General features: G+C 61.1%; 2 protein-coding genes across 2 annotated transcripts in view; both read right to left on the bottom strand.

Moving 5' to 3' along the window:
- SCGN (secretagogin, EF-hand calcium binding protein) overlaps window positions 1-785 on the bottom strand; it is a 28,000-nt gene extending 27,215 nt beyond the window's left edge. Inside the window, exon 1 of the mRNA XM_014593332.2 lies at window positions 758-785. Coding sequence (XP_014448818.1) covers window positions 758-785 — 28 coding nt within the window. The remainder of the gene's footprint in view (window positions 1-757) is intronic.
- A 1,773-nt stretch (window positions 786-2,558) lies between these two features.
- Window positions 2,559-15,652, bottom strand: part of CARMIL1 (capping protein regulator and myosin 1 linker 1) — a gene marked incomplete at its 5' end in the record, with an annotated part of 96,541 nt that continues 83,447 nt past the window's right edge. The window contains 9 exon segments of the mRNA XM_014593331.1: window positions 2,559-2,641; window positions 2,744-2,968; window positions 5,565-5,705; window positions 7,769-7,981; window positions 8,909-8,990; window positions 11,099-11,522; window positions 14,221-14,333; window positions 14,967-15,163; window positions 15,357-15,423. Of these exon segments, the coding sequence (XP_014448817.1) occupies window positions 2,559-2,641; window positions 2,744-2,968; window positions 5,565-5,705; window positions 7,769-7,981; window positions 8,909-8,990; window positions 11,099-11,522; window positions 14,221-14,333; window positions 14,967-15,163; window positions 15,357-15,423 (1,545 nt within the window).

Genomic DNA, 15,652 nt, shown 5'->3' with positions numbered 1-15,652 from the left:
GCTCCCGGCCAGGTTTTCACATGCAGAGTGAAGTGCCGTGGCCCCGTCATTAGGGTTCCTCTACGGGGTCATTTCACTTACATGTTTCTGCTTGTTAGGGCGTGCACTCTTGCCAGGGAGAGGGGCATACCTGGGATTGCTCCGTCTCCATGGAAAGCCTTCCTGGAACAGCCTAGCCTCAGCAGCCCGGCCTCCCCTGGATGCAGAAGGGGGAACGGCCCAGAACGTCCCGCCTTCTCCCTAGGACGGCCCCGGGGGTCAGTGCCCTTCCTGCCCGACTGGCCCATGGGGCCCAGTGCCTGCTTGGGCGGGGCTCCCAGCTGAGGAACTAGCTCCTCTCCGGGTGGGGCCTCCTCCACCTGTCCCTGTCATCTGACGGCAGAGGGAACCCGCAGGGCTGGGCTGTGCCGGGACTACAGGCCGGGGACAGGTGCCCTCCGCGTGTGCGCGTGGTGGGGCAGACCTCACGCTCAGCTGTGCGCGCTGTCCTGACCACTTCTGCCCAGCTTCCAGACCTCCAGACTAGGAACCAGGAGTCGAGCTGGGCACTGTGCTGAAGGGGGGTTTGGGGTGACACTGCCTGTGTCGTGAGCTGTGCAACCCCAAGTAAGCTACTCAACTTCTCCGAGCCTCGGTTCTATATAGTTAGATGGGAGGGCCATGCTGCCTCCTCCCCCCACCCCGGGTTGCACTGAAAAGGCAGGAAGTCAGGCAAGCGCCCGGCTGTAGCTGCAGCTCCGCCGTGCCCTCTTCCTACCCGCCTCGGTCTTCCGAAGGGCTTTCATGCCCGGCTGTCACCGCAGCTCCGCGGTGTCCCTTCCTGCCCCTCTCGGTCTGCTGGAGGGCTTTCGGGAAGCTCCCAACTATCCTCAGTCCCTTCCCGACATGGGATGACATGCATCTGGAAACACGTCACAACTGCTGGGACCGCGGCACTGGCACTCCCGAGAGGCTCGAGAAACCTGAAGGACAGAGGGGCCCCCTGGAGGACCCACTGAGCACTGGAAGGCAGTGAGCGAGAAAACAGGATGGGATGGAGGGAAGCAAAGCGCCCGACTGCAGCTGCAGGGCAGGGGCAGGGTCTGCCTGAGAGCCAGGTCTCCGTACTGCGGGGCTGGCTGCAGCTGGCAGAGCTAGGGTTGGCACCAGGTTCCCTGCAAGTACGTTAGCAGTTATGTGGGGCCTGCCGGCCACTGCCGCGACAGGCAGGCATGGCAGTGGCCCCAGGGGAAGCCGAAGCGCACCTCTCCTGCAGCAGCCCCCCTCCCCCCGCCCAGGCACCTGTCCCAGCCCCCAGGACCGTCCTTTACCCCCGGCTCCGGTTACCTCACTGCTCCAAACTGCAGGCTCCTTGCAGGTCAAGTCCCCACTCTTTAAGGAAGCCCCACGGCGGCTGTCGGCCCCTCCCTGCCGAGGCCAAGGCTGGCCCGGGCTGTGCTGCTACCCACGGATTCCGACCTCCAGCTGACTTGACTGCACCCACGCCCACGCCCTGCCCGTCCTGAGTCTCCCTGCCACACACACTTATGGGGTCACATGGGGGACCCCGCAGTCCCTCTGCTGGCAGTCGTCCCTCCAGCCGCCCACAGATGCCCCCTCCCAGGCCTCCTGGCCATTTTCTGCAGCCCGTCCCGAGTGTGAGCCCCCACGGCACCATGGCATTCGGCGGTCACTGGCCTTGTGTAGTGGGGAGACATCTGTGGCTCGGTCTGCCTGCCTGCTCCCTGGTGCCGGCCTCTCCCTAGTCACCCACCTCAGACTGCCAAGCAGCAAGTGGCTCAGCCGCGAGGTGCCCTCGGAATGGGCAGCCCTGCCGTCTGGCATCCGGAGCAGGCAGTGGGGTCAGCAAGTTACATTTAACTCGAGGTACAGTTCCCAGATGGGCTGGGGGGAACTGACTGTTCACGACTTGGGAACAGAACCGAAGCTCCCCTACCACAATTCTAGCTAAAAACGTAACTGGAAAAGGTGAACATTCCACTTGTAAAATCATTTTATTGGTATAAATATACATATGAATAAAATACTCCAGCCTGTAATGTAAGTGAATATTTATGAAGTGTCTTATAAAGATTATTTTGATTTTTTACAGGTGTCAATTTAGCCTCTCTTAAAATCACACATTAAAAACTAATATGCAGACAGAAGTTAAAGGCCTTCTTAAGCCACGAATCTCCTAATCCTGGTTCCAGTCGATCGCGCACGGTGGTCCGGGCACAGGGCCCAGTAAGGCCACCATCCCTCGGGGGAGTGTGCTCGGTGGTCCGGGCACAGGGCCCGGCAAGGCCGCTCTCCCTCGGGGTAGTATGCTCGCGGGGGTCTGTGAGGGTCCGACCAGCTTCCCGCCTGCGAGCCCACGGCAGCAGGAAGCACTGGGGCGAGCCCACGGCAGCAGGAAGCACTGGGCAGCCCCGGAGGTGGTGCATAGCCGGTACACGCAGCGCGTTAGTGTGCTGTGAGTGGGGTTAGTGTGCAGCTGCCTGCACCAGGGCTGAGCCGCCTGCCCGCCCCGGCCTTGTGAGCGTGCCTGTCCGGGTCCTCGTCTCCCTCCCCATGCCTCACAGGGCCATCTGGCTGCTCGGAGAGGCTGAGTAGGCCACGGAGTGGTTGCTGGCTTTCATGGAAGGCATGTGCAGAAACACTTAGAGATCAAAGGCGGAGGGTTGAGGGACGGCCAAACAAATGTCACCAAACAGTAGATCTGTTCCTACCCAAGGAAGAACGGAAGCACAGGACTGAGCACCGGGAGGGGGTGGAGCTCGGGGACGGAGCTTCGGGGGAGGGGCGGAGCTTGGGGGAAGGGGCGGAGTGCGGGTCTGGGTGGGGCGGAGCTTGGGGAGGGGCGGGACGCCTGGCTGGGTGGGGGGGGAGTCACTGGACTTGCTGCCCTGATGGCCGTCTTTGCTGGAGGGCCGCGGCTTCTGCTCCACACACTCTGGGGCCTGCGGGCCCCAGCTCCTCCTCGGCACTGAAAGAGAACCGTGCGGCTTGGTGACAAGGTGACCCCAGGGCCTGGGCAGTGAAGGGTGAGCGGGTGGGCTCAGCGTGGCTCAGGAATTGGCTGCCCCCGTGCCCAGACTGGAGGGCAACCTGAGGCGGACCAGCGAGGCCAGACAAAAGAAGAGAGGCACAGGCCAGGACGACCCTCCTGCTGTGCTGAGTGCAGTGAGGACCGGGCCGGGCGTGGCAGAGCAGGGGACAGGCAGGCCTAGAGGAGGCCTGGCTGGACAGATGGTCCCTGACGCCTTGTGCACAGGACCTGGGGTTGCCCTCTGCTCTGGGCGGGGCGTCAGGAAAGGCCCTGAGAACCTTTGACCTGAGTCTCAGAAAAGCCCCATTTGCACCCACGGAAAGGAACGCCTCAAAGCCTGGTGAACACGGATCAGCCTGTTGGTCCCCAGACTCAGCTCCAGGGACCGTTTAGCCATTATAGCTGCCCGTCCTGGCTCCGTGTGACCCTGAGGCTCGCGACCGCTACACAGCATGAGTGTGTCACTGTGTGCCAGGGCTCTGAGCTGGCACCCCCCCCCCAACTGCCTGGTGCAGGCGGGCTCTGCTCAGCTCAGTTCGGGTCTCCCCGAGTGCCTCGCCAAAGCCCCCGTTTCTCCCAGCGAGGCCGGCCCTGCCTCTCTGCCTTGGGAGAAGATGTGGACGCCAGACTCCAAAGCAGTACTGAGGGTCTGAGTGTCACCACCACGCCCGCTCAGCTGAGGTGCATGAGCACACGCTGTGGGCTGAAAAGGGCACGGCTACTGCCCGGCTCCGCAGTGCCACCTCCAAGCAGGAGCCCAGCCTTCGGTCCCTAGAAAGCTCCAGGGCTCACCTGACCCTTCTCACCATTCGCCACCTGCCCTGAGCTATAACACTCGTGCCAGGAGGCGGCAGTCTGAATAGTGCACCCACTGAAGACGGCGCCAGGAGACCGCTTGCCAGGCCCAGTCCTCAGAATGCAAATGCAAACAAGTCCTTCTCCGGCCCAGACCAGGCCAGCCGAAGCCAGGCTCTGATGTCTGGACAGGAAAATTTGCATTTTTAGTTCATGACATTACATTGAAATGACCTAAAATCCTGAAAGGAAAAAACAACTTTCGAGTCTCATGAAAATAGATCTCAATTTTTTTACTTCTGCTGCCCAACAGCACCCGGCAGAGGCTCACAGGGGCCCAGTGGTCAAATATGAGGCTGGGTGTTATTTTGAGGCTCATGCTGCGTAAAAAGCACCGAGTACACTTGCCTGGGACCTTGCTAAGAAGCCAGCGTTAGAGGAAGAGGGTAAGCTTCCACACCCCTGCTGCCCTTTACCGCTCGGCCAGCTGGATGCTACACCGAGAACCCGAAGCTCTCGGCTGCGTGAGAAGGACGGGGACTCCGGGAAGAGCTGCGCTGTCCCCATCTCCCGCGCCATGATGCTCTGCAGTAAGTCCAACTGTGACCTCGGCTACATTTCAACGTGCAGTTAAAACCCACGAAGTTGTTCTTCTATATAATGACTCGAAGTTAAACTTCCAAAGCCACAGGTTCAACACAAGAATGGAAAATGGTCACTCTTCAGAGCTAATATTTGTTCTAATTCGTAGACTGAAAACGAAATCATGTTTTCCATTCTTCCTCATATTTTAGCTTCTTGGAACTCGGGTTCTAATTAATGTTAGTGATGTGATGTAAGAATCCTTTGTTTTTTTGAGAGACAGATTTTGCTACAGGGCATGTGCTCTCATGAGGAGACAGAGACAGAGACAGAAAGTGAGAAATCTCCCCCGGGTGTGGCTATACGCAGTCCCTTCTCCATTCTCCTCTCGGGATTTTAGGCATGCACGAATATGTGGCTGGCGTGAGTTTGAAGCTGCAGGGTCTGGGACTCAGACTGCAGCTGGCTGCGTGAGAGCCCAGTACTTTCTAGGCTAGCTTGCAGCCTGGAGTTAAGTGAGCCGGTTCAAATCCTAGCCCTGGCGGTGCTAAGCACATGTGCGGCCGTGGCTGTTCTCAGCCAGGGCGGTGCGGACTGCGGTCGGCCCAGAGCGGGGAGACTGTTCTCCTGGGGGTCACCCGGCTATGCTCGGATGGTCCGACAGGATTGCGGTCGACACCTCAGGGAGTGACAGAAACACGACACAAACAACCCTAGCACACGTGCCCTATAGCAAAAACCTTTCCAAAAAAAAGAGAAATATTAATACTAAAAGTTCAACGTCAGCTCAGCCGCCCCACCTAGGAACCAAGGAGCCTACATTCTGTCCTAGGCAAACACGCTGCTGTCTACAGAACTCGTCAGTCAGCATCGCAGACACGGCATGCAAAACGAGGGGAGGTCTGAGTCCACCCTGAAAGGCACCTCGCAGAGGCGGCATCAACATCGACCCGGGCTTCTCGGTCAGGACACGACCCCACTCCAAAGCTCTAGCCCGGGGTGCCGGTGCAAACACGTCCTGGTTATCAGCTGGGCCCCACTCCAAAGCTCTAGCCCGGGGTGTCGGTACAGACACGTCCTGGTTATCAGCTGGGCTGGAATCGGGGCTCTTCTTGTGAGACAACCCTCCTCGGGGACACGCTGAGAAAACACTTACCTTCTTGGGAAAATGACCTGGGGCTGGGCTGCGGGCCGCTCTGGCTGTCTCTGTCCCTGTCCGATGGGACTTTCTTCAGGACGGGCGGAAGCAGGGCAACTTTAGGGGAGCCGGGGCCAGACGGTGAGTTCGGGGCATCCTCTGCGGAGACAGACAACATGACGCGGGCTGCTGCTCTGGGCCCAAGGGTGCGAGCCAGGTGAGACTCCACGGATAAGCGGCTTTCCAGAAGCCGGAGGGGGGCCAGGCAGGGCCCCAGGACACAGCAGCCAGGCCTGCACAGGAGGTCTGGCCCCGCACGCCGGGGCCTCCCTGTGAGCCGGCCGGGCTGGGGTGACGCAGCACGAAGATCTTACTGAGGGGCTGGCTCACTCTCCTGCTCGTGGAGAAAATGGACTCCAAATTCAAAAAATTACAGATTTTTTTTCTAGATAATAATTAGTTTCATGTTTCTTCTTAGTGATGTAACAGCCATACCAAAGAAAAAGAAAAAACTGCTTATTTATGACAGGTTAAGCCTGGAGCCCCTGCCTCAACCAGAGGCGATTTTTGTAAATTAACCAATTACTTTGTCTATTTGGTTATAGGGCTTCAGAGAGCGATGGAGAGCCTCCCCCCCCGCTTCCCCAGTGATAAGCAGGTGTGACGCGCTGGGCATGGCTGACACTGCACACCACGGGCGTGACCCGTGAGTGGCCGCCACGCTCCCGGCCAGGCCGCACGGTCGGGCTGCTGCTCCCGGGCCTTGGAACTGGCCGGCTGGGCGTCTCTGCCTCGCACTCCCCATGTGTGACAGGGAGAGGTGGCGGGACACCGGGGGTGGGCCCTCAGGACACACTCAGGATGGAGCCAGGCACAGAGCAGGTGCCCCGCTGAGGGTGGCTGTGGTGGGAGGTGACAGTGACGGTGAAGACGTGCCTGTCATTTCCATCCCTGTGGGCCTACCGCGGGGGGGCCGAGGGGTGGAGGGCTGCCAGGCTCACTGTGTTACTCATTCTCGTGTCTGTTGGAAAAGCCTCCTAATCGTGGCTCAAACAGAATACCCACTGCAGCCTTTTCTGTGGGAGAGAGCGGACCCGTTCCACTTCCAGTGTTCGCAAGCTTCTCCTATCAACTCTTTTCTTCCTTTCTCTTTTCTTTTTGAAAGAGACTTTTGCTATAGGGAGCATGTGCTCGCCAGAGAGACAGAAAGAGAGAGCGAGAAATCACTCCCCGGGGAGATGGCCACACCACAATCCCTTCTCCTCCAGTCTCCTCTCGGGACCCTGGGCACGCACACGCACATGCACCTGGTCGGAGTCTCAAGCTGCTGGGTCTAGGATACAAACCACAGTCAGCCGGGTGGGAATTCCCCCTGGCAGCCTTTTCTGTGGGAGAGAGCGGCCCCGTCCCACTTCCGGTGTTCGCAAGCTTCTCCTATCAACTCTTTTCTTCCTTTCTCTTTTCTTTTTGAAAGAGACTTTTGCTATAGGGAGCATGTGCTCGCCAGAGAGACAGAAAGAGAGAGCGAGAAATCACTCCCCGGGGAGATGGCCACACCACAATCCCTTCTCCTCCAGTCTCCTCTCGGGACCCTGGGCACGCACATGCACATGCACCTGGTCAGAGTCTCAAGCTGCTGGGCCTAGGACACAAACCACAGTCAGCCGGGTGGGAGTCCAGACCTTACCATTGCCTGCCGGTCCCCACAGTCAGCCGGGTGGGAGCCCAGACCTTAGCCACTGCCTGCCGGTCCCTACCATCTGGTGTTCTAAAGCAAAGTCGACCAGCCTTTCCTGCACGGGCCTGGGGAAAGCCTGCAGGCTGGGTGGGCCGTAAGACCACCTCACTGCTCCACTGCCCCAGCGCGGACGCAGCCCCCTCCGTGATGGTATCGCCCAGCCCTAGGCTCAGGACGGCACGGAACATGGGGTGCCCACCCAGGCAGAGATGGTGCTTCCCCCACCACTGACCCCGGCCTCAAACCGCCACCTTGGGGTCCAGAGCCCAGAGAGCCGGTTGGGCTGTGTGGACGGCAGGCCCACACAGGTCCGCACTGTGGACCCGACAGCGAGGACAGTCCCTGTCACCCACGCTCACTCCCTCGTCACTCAGGACAGGCTTCCCATGACCCCCAGCACCCAGCAGCCCTGGAGCCACCTGTAACCCTGACTTGGCTGACCCGGGAAGGCACCTGGCCACGTGACCCGACCATGAGCCCTTACCGGGCCGCGAAGCAGATCTCGGTTTCTGTGGGATGGTGGGCCGTGCGGCAGGGCTGGGCTTCGGGGACTGCAGGAGGGGCTTCGGGCTGGTGGGCGTGCCGGCTGTGCCGCGGGGCTTGGTACCCATGTCCACTCTGGGCTCTGACTTGACGTTCCTTTCGGGTGTTCCCAAGCTGAAGCGGCTCTCCGGGGCACCTGGGTGCGGCCTGGGCACTAGGAAGGGGCGGGAAAGCACACGTCACTGGACGGTCACAGGTGCAGAGCCCAGTCGTCTGACGTCACCAGAGCCAGGGCCAGCCTGCCGGACCCAGCGACGGTGCTCGTCACAGACGCTTAGGGAGACAGCGCCGTCCTAGCGCCACTTCAGAACGAGACCTGCCGAGCCAGGCTGGGACTCCCTGAGAAAGCGCGAATGTGCCGGCACTTTCCTGGGCCTGACGGCTATCAGAGGACGGTGTGGCACCAGTGGCGCTTGGCCCTCGGGGGTCCGAACGCACGCAGCCTTCGCTCGACCTCAGACTCGCCCCGCTCCAGGCACGGCCAGCGGTGAGCCCGTCCTGACCACTGGCAGCCTGGGCTCGGGTTCCGCATGAGAGCCGAGCCCGTGACAGCAGCAGGAGCAGCTCAGAGACGGCACGGCACCCGCCCCCGGGACTGCCTGATCTGGCCGGATGCCGGGCGGCATGTGGTGGCTTCGTCCAGGCGGTGAGGCCCAAACCCAGGGCACGAGCCCCACTGGACTCCATCTGCGCACCTCACCCTTCGGTCACCTCCAGCGTCAGGGGACAGAGGACACAGGGTTTCGCATGTGTGCAAGTGACAGGGGAAGGGAGTCCCCAGTCGGACAAAATAGCCACATGCCGCAGGGCTCGGATTTAAAAACGCCAGCTGTGTCCCCAGGCCCACCCCTCCTTCTCCAGAAGGCCAGGAGCCTAGGAGTTCTTCTAACTCGGTCCCTTGGGACATCGGACAACGGCACAGGCCACAGGGGTGGGAGGGTGCCCAGGAGGGTGCTCTGGGGGCGCTGGGGAATGCCATGGAGGCCCCTTCCTGCCGCCACGCTTTTCTCTCCTGTCAATCACGTGACTCCAGGACCCCAGGGACACACTCTCCTCAGGGGGACAGCAATGGGCCACGTACCTGCCCCACCTCCGTCTGGCCGCTCGGTGCTGCTCAAGGCTGGGCTGGTGGGGTCCTGGGAGACGGCATCGTTCCCCGGCTTCTAGAAAACCAAGCGCCCCGTGGGTAACTGCACGTTACCTGACGCACGAGAACAGACAGGGCAGAACAATGGTGCCGGCCCCGCACCCTGCAGACCTGTCCCCGAGCCTGGCTGGGACACACTGAGACTGCCCTGCGTGAACAGGCGGGGTTCAGGCGTGAAGGGTGGCCAGGGCCCAGGGCTCTGTGTGCGCCACGAGGCGGCGAAAGGTCGGCGGGCTTGGCCACCGCCACGTCTCCTGGGCACCTACCTGGGCTCTGCAGCCCCCAGTGCTTCCTACAAGGATGGCCCCCAGGGACGGCGGACCCTCCGCAGTGCCAACCGCGGTGCCCAGGTGGGGGGGCCCAGAGTGGCAGGGCTATGGCAGTGACGCCACATGAGGGAACCCACACCAGCCCTCTGCGCCAGGACAGGCATGGGCAGGGTCAGGGAGCGGCGAGACGCCCATGCCCCTCCACCTCAGGGACATTGCCAAGGGGTTGTGTGCCCAAGGCCTGGCTCGCCCGCCTGCGTCTAAAACCACCTGGGGAGGGTTTATTTCCCTCCCAGGCCTTCCGAGGTTGCTGCGACCCTCGAATGACCACAGAGAAGGGGGGAGACAACGGACCGTGAGTCTGTTGGTGCCAATGGAGGGTCCCCGAGGAGCGGGAGCTCTGCACGCTGCTGCTGCCACTCCCACTGCCACTGAGAGCAGGTGACAACACTGTCACTCCCCACAGTCACCAAGGGCAGGTGACACCGCTCCCCCAAATGCGTGTGAAAGGTCAGCAAGGACCCTCACTGGGGGCAGAATACCCACCGAGGCTGACGCCTCCCCCACGAGCTATGGGTGTGGCCAAACGGGGAATCGGTCTCGAGTTAGTTTCTGAAGAAGTTTTAGCAATTCCTTCACCATTATTTTATCCTTTAAAGAGGGAGACTTTTGCTCCAGGGCAGAGCACTCGCCAGAGAAACAGAGAGACAGAAAGCGAGAAACCACCCCAGGGCAGGGGTGGCCATGCCACAGTCCCTTCTCCTCCGCTCTCCTCTTGGGACTTTGGGCACGCACGTACACGTACCGGCATGACTTTTAGGGCAGGGACTCGAACCACACGCGACTGTGGGAGTCTAGCAAGTAACCATCCAGAATTATTTCATTATTGTGGGCTGATGGGAACATCCCGGTGGGGGCAACGACACCGTCGATCCGAGTGGACGCTAGAGGGCGCCGTGGGATCGCCGTGTAAGCCTCGAACACACAGGAGCACACAGCGGCCACCGTGCGGCACAGGTGCGGCGAGCCCAGAGGACTGGAAAGCCGTGCCCACACTGGCTGTCTCCCCACCACCCAGCGCTGCTTGCAGCCACGGCTCACAGCACAAGCGGCAACCCAGTCAGTGTTAGGAGGACACTCGAGGGCCCAGGAGGTGGCGTGGTGACCGGGGCACTGGACTGCCATGCGACCCACTGTAGTTCGAGTCCCGGCCTGGTGGCTTGCTGGCTTACACTCTGTCTCTCTCTTTCTCATGAGAACACGTGCCCTATAGCAAATAAAATAATAATAATAATAATGAATAGAATAAATCTCTTAAAAAAGGAAGGAAGGAAGGAAGGAAGGAAGGAAGGAAGGGAGAAACCCATATAACAGAAGCAAGGCCCTGGGGGTCCGCCCCGCCCAGCACCAGCTGCAGGTTCAGGCCACGCCCGCCTCCCTGCCCAGCCCAGTGACGGCCCACTCCCCCGCTCTGCTCGGAGGCTCCCGGTCAGCCAGGAGGCCCAGCCACTGCCGTGGTGCTGGTGTGGGTGAGGACCACAGCGCAGGCGGTAAGATCACGCGCTGTGGGATGCAGCTGGGACGACACACCCGCCGTCCGCACCCGAGTGACTGAGCCTTGGGGCCTCCTGTGCAGTTAACTCTGACAACGTGGGTTTATGGGGGGACCCGCTCTGCGCTGATACTTCAATAAAACAGAGGTGCAAGCTTCCTCCCTGGAGAAGCCAGCTCGGAGTGGCGCAGTCAGGGCAGGGACCCCAAGGGCAGGTCTGCACGTCGGTGACCATAGGGGAGGGAGGTGGACAGCAGAACCGGCAACCCCTACGCTGAAGGAGTGCACAGAGGCAGCCCTTACCTTCTGCACGCCGGCCGCCCGCTGGCCCTGCTTGGCCCTCATCTCCGCCAGCAGGCCGCCACCCATCACCTGCACGCCGTACCGCCGCCCCCCGGGGGGGCTGCCCCTGCTGTCCCGGCGCTCCAGCTGCCCGGCCTCGTCCCGACTCTCCTCCAGGGCATCGGAGGTCTTGGTCCCCTCTGCCTGCTCCGGGTTGCCGTTGGGCTCGGCAGTCTCCATGTCCTTCCCAGGAGTGCCAGTGGCCGGGCTCTGGAGGGCCCCCTTCGGTGAGGAGGGCTCTTCCGCCATCAAGACCGTGGGTGGCCGCTCGGATCTCGACCGAGGCTTAATGAGGTGGAGAAAGCCGCTTCTCCGGGACTCTCGCTTCTTCTTCTCCTCTCCCTCACTCAGCTCCTGGGACTCGGAGCCTTGGGCCGACGACCTCCTGCATTTCAGAGCAGACACAGACCCTGTGAGAGCACAGCGGCCTCGCTCAGCACAGCTCGCCGGGACGGGCGGACGTGCAGACAGGCAGACGGCCTCTGCCTGGGGGCTTAGAGACGCCGTGCCAGCCGCCCTACTTGGCGTGCCAGCCGCCATACTGCGGAGCAGGGGGAACCTGTTGTTAATTTGCTAGAGGGCAGGTATGTTTGCAGGAGGCAGGGACAGGGAGAGAGAAAGTGAGAAAGCACCCCTCAAGGGGGATAGTCACGCCACAATCCCTTCTTAATTTCTTCCTCCTTTGGGGATTCTGGGTAGGATTTTTAAGTCCCCAGGTGTGGCACTCGAACGGCACAGTTGGCCCTGTGGGACCCAGCTGCTCTAACCACTCCACCACCGGCTGACCCAGGAAGGCAGACGCGTACCTCCCAGCCACACGGGCGGGGGCTGTAGAGCACAGTGCTAAGACCCGGGACCCGGCGACACAGCACAGAGCAGTGGTGCAGGCTCTGAGAGAGGCCGACCCCCAGAGAGACCGCAGAGCACCTTGGTGCAGGTCCGCAGTTCACGCCCCGGACTGCCAAGTACGTCCAGCCTCAGGCCTGCCATCTCGGGGGAGGGGGATGCTACATTCCCAAAGTAACAGTAAGAGCAAAATGGGAGCGAGTGGGAAGCTGGGGGCTGGGGCTACGCGAGGCAGCCTCCCATCGGCAGGAAAGGAAGGTGCGAAATAAGAAAAAAGAAGAAAATAGTAAAGAGAAGGTAAGAATTAGGGGCCGGCAAGTGGCATGGTGGTTAAGGGCACTGGATTCCCACAGGGCAAACCACAGTTCGAGTCCTGGACCTGGTGGCTTGCTTTCTCTCTCTCTCTCTGTCCCTACCTGGTCAAACTGAAATAGATGAATAAATAAATAAAGTTAAATAAAACAATTGTTTTAAAAAAAGTTAAGAATTAATGAATAGAGGATATACACAAATGAATAACAGAAGTTTAAGAAAAATTGCAGAGAAAAAGGGAAGAAATGAAGAAATAAATAGTTCAGGGACCAGCAGTTAGCATAATGGCTATGTTGCTGGAATCCCATGTAGTCGACCATGGTTCTAGTCCCAGACCCGGTGGCTTAAACTCACACCTTTTGTGTGTGCACATGTGCCCAAGATCCTAAGAGGAGAAGGGACTGTGGCATAGCCATCCCACCTGGGGAGTGATTTCTCGCTTTCTGTCTTTCTGGTGAGCGCACGCGCCCTATAGCAAAAAAACACCTGACAATAGTTGATTTTTTTCAACAAAATTAAATGAAAAAGCTGGAGTTCTTAGCAGAGTCCCTCACTATGGGTGGACACCCACGGGTCCAGCTCGACTGTCACTGAAACGAGAACGAGGCCTCAGAGCAGTCCCGGCAGAGGACAGGCTGCCCTCACAGGTCCACCCAGCCTTCCTGCAGAGCCCATCAGGGCAGGAAGTGGCGAAGCAGGGCAAAGTCGCCCGGGGTGGCGACAGCACCGCGGACCCCAGGCTCAGGACTCCGCACACTGTGCACGCTCTGCTGTGGTTGAGGAGGCGAGGGCCTCCACGTCCCGCAGTTTATACGAGGTGACCGAGGCTGCTTGGCCCACTCAGGCCGCCCCGCGATGGGGGAGGCTGGGCCGTGGCTGCAGACATGGGAGCTCCGAGGACAAGGAAGGCCGGGGCTGCTGCCCCGAGAGTGCCACTGGCAACTGAGTCCAGTCAGTCACCGAGAGGGACGTCCTCTGCTCCGTTTATGGAGGGCCTGCCTGAGTTTTTATGCTGAAAATGCACTTGTCCACGCCTTGGGCCACGCAAGAATTACAGACCACGTGTTCTGCATGCTGACAGGTGTGGGTGAGACAACACCGAGCTGGGGAAGGAGCCGGGGTGGGGAGCTTCCCAGAGCGGGTGACTGCCAGGCCCTCGAGAGCTGGGAGGACGGAGGACGGGACTGCGAGTACAGCAGGTTGACGCTGCGCTTCAGGGCGGGGCGGGAGAGGCAAGAACAGAGTGTCAGGCAGCGTCCCGTCACCTCGCCTCCTGCCACAGCGAGGTAAGCAGGGCAGCAGGTCTCGCCCGCCCCACCTCACAGGCCACCCAGGCTCGGCGGGCTACGCGGCGTCTGGATGAGACCATGGAGCGTATCTGGGGATGGGCGTGCACCAGGAGGGAGCAAACACGACACGGGTCACGCTTAGAGATGGGTGTGCCAGCCCACGCGTGGAAGCAGAGTCCTGGCTATCCCTGGAGGAGTCGCTAGTGATAAGAGAGCTCCCTTCGGCGCCAGCGGCCTGGCCATCCTGACAGTCCATCAACCGAGCCACTAAGTGACAAGGGCTCCCACGCCAATGTACGGCGCGGGGAATTCCCAAGGAACAGTCCCAGCATGCAGTGCCCTGCCAGACGCAGACCCGGCTCCGAAGCACACCTCGGGGCCGTCCCTTCCAGCTCAGAGACCCCTCGACCTCACGGCTGTCTCGGTGTACCCTGTGCAGAGCGGACTGTGGGCCCCACCGCCAGGGTTCTGGATTCACCTCTGCCCGTGCCGGGTGGTGCTCCCCCAGCCCGGGTGCTGTCGTGCACGCCGTCAGAGAGCGAGCCCCACATGTGAGACTGCGCAGGTCAGGTTTAACCGCGACTGCTGGCAGCTTAAGTCGGGGTTAACGGCGTCACCAGTGAAGACTGCACTCACTTGGAATCCATCCTGGTCACCTTCTTGGTGAAGAACTCGTCGACGCCCTCGTCCACTCTCCCCATGAGGCCGTTCTGCTCGCCGTCATGGGGGACCGCGTTGACAGCGCAGACCTGTGGACAGGGGCCCTGTCAGCCCACTGGGCTCAGAGAGCGGCCGAGTCCAGCTCTGACAGCAGGTGTGGGAGGCCCGGGGCTCCGGGGCAGCAGGGTAGGGGGTGGACTGCTGGGACAGCCCCTGCTAGGCAGCACAGTGGGCAGGAGTGTAGGGAGACCATGGCCGACTGTGGGGCAGGACAGAGTTGGCGGCCATGCACAAGCCTCTCCAACAAGTTTGCATCGAGGGGAGAGGAGACAGCAGCCAGGGTGACCAGATAAATCACAGGCCCGTGGGCACGCATGCCTGAGAGGGCAGGTCTGAGTCCAGGCCAGCTTCCGAGGCCCGGTGTGCACCCCAGGTCGAACATAGGTGACTTCAGGGACAGATGGCTTGGTGCTTATCTGCCATCTTCCCACGCCGACGCTGGGACGTGCTGCACACAGGCCTCGTCATCCCTCCACATCTGACAGTTTCTAGGGACCCCCAGGGGCTGTGTCCTGAGGATGGAGACTGCAATGGCGGTCTCCAGAGTCCCCGCACACCGAGGGAGACGCCCGCACACCTGGCCCAGGTGGGAGCCCCTGCAGCCTGTGCTGCTCTGCATGGCGCACGGAGCGGGACTCTGGCTCCGGGGCGGCGCCACCTACCGCGGTCTGGGTGGGCTGCTGTTTCTTGTTCCGCCTGGGCCTCAGCTTGGTGAAGTGCTCCAGCTTCCTCCCCTCCTCCGAGGGCAGCTCAGAGATGAACCCCGAACCCCGCTTCTCTGGCCTGACGGAGGGGAAGGGCAGGTCCTCGACGTGGATGGGCACCTCTTCCAGGGCTTTATCGAGATCGAACTCCATTTCTGGGACAAAGCAAGGCCCGAGGCCAGAGTTTAATGCAGAGCGATGACATGGTCCCGGGTGTCAGCTCCAGTCGCCACGGAACCACGACGCCAGCCCAGCCCCGGGCTCCTCCTCCGTGCTCCCGGAGCCCCCCAGGAAGTGCGGGCCACCTGGCCTGGGAGTGCTCGTGGAACGGCGAGCACCTTCACTCACCGAAGGCCCTGGACACGGGCCGCAGCATGCGGCTGTGGATGCTCTTCCGCTTGGACTTCGGGGTCACCTGACGGCAGACAGGAGGCACTGAGGCGGGGTGGGGGGAGACCGCCTTCTCTTCACCCACATCGGGGACCGAGGCTCGGGGCTGTCACCCCTAAGGACGGCTCGGGCACGCCAGGAGCTTGAGAAGCGACCCGATGGGAGCTCTCAGTTCACGGCTCGCCACGACTCAGCCCAGTCCCTCTGCACCCACCCCCGCCTGCGCCCACAAAGCTGCTCACACCGCCACACAG

This window comes from Tupaia chinensis, unplaced genomic scaffold (genome assembly GCF_000334495.1).
Source record: "Tupaia chinensis unplaced genomic scaffold, TupChi_1.0 Scaffold140356_1, whole genome shotgun sequence".
Lineage (NCBI taxonomy): Eukaryota > Metazoa > Chordata > Mammalia > Scandentia > Tupaiidae > Tupaia > Tupaia belangeri.
Note: the sequence above shows the minus strand (reverse complement) of the source record. Positions and strands in the feature narration are given on the sequence as shown.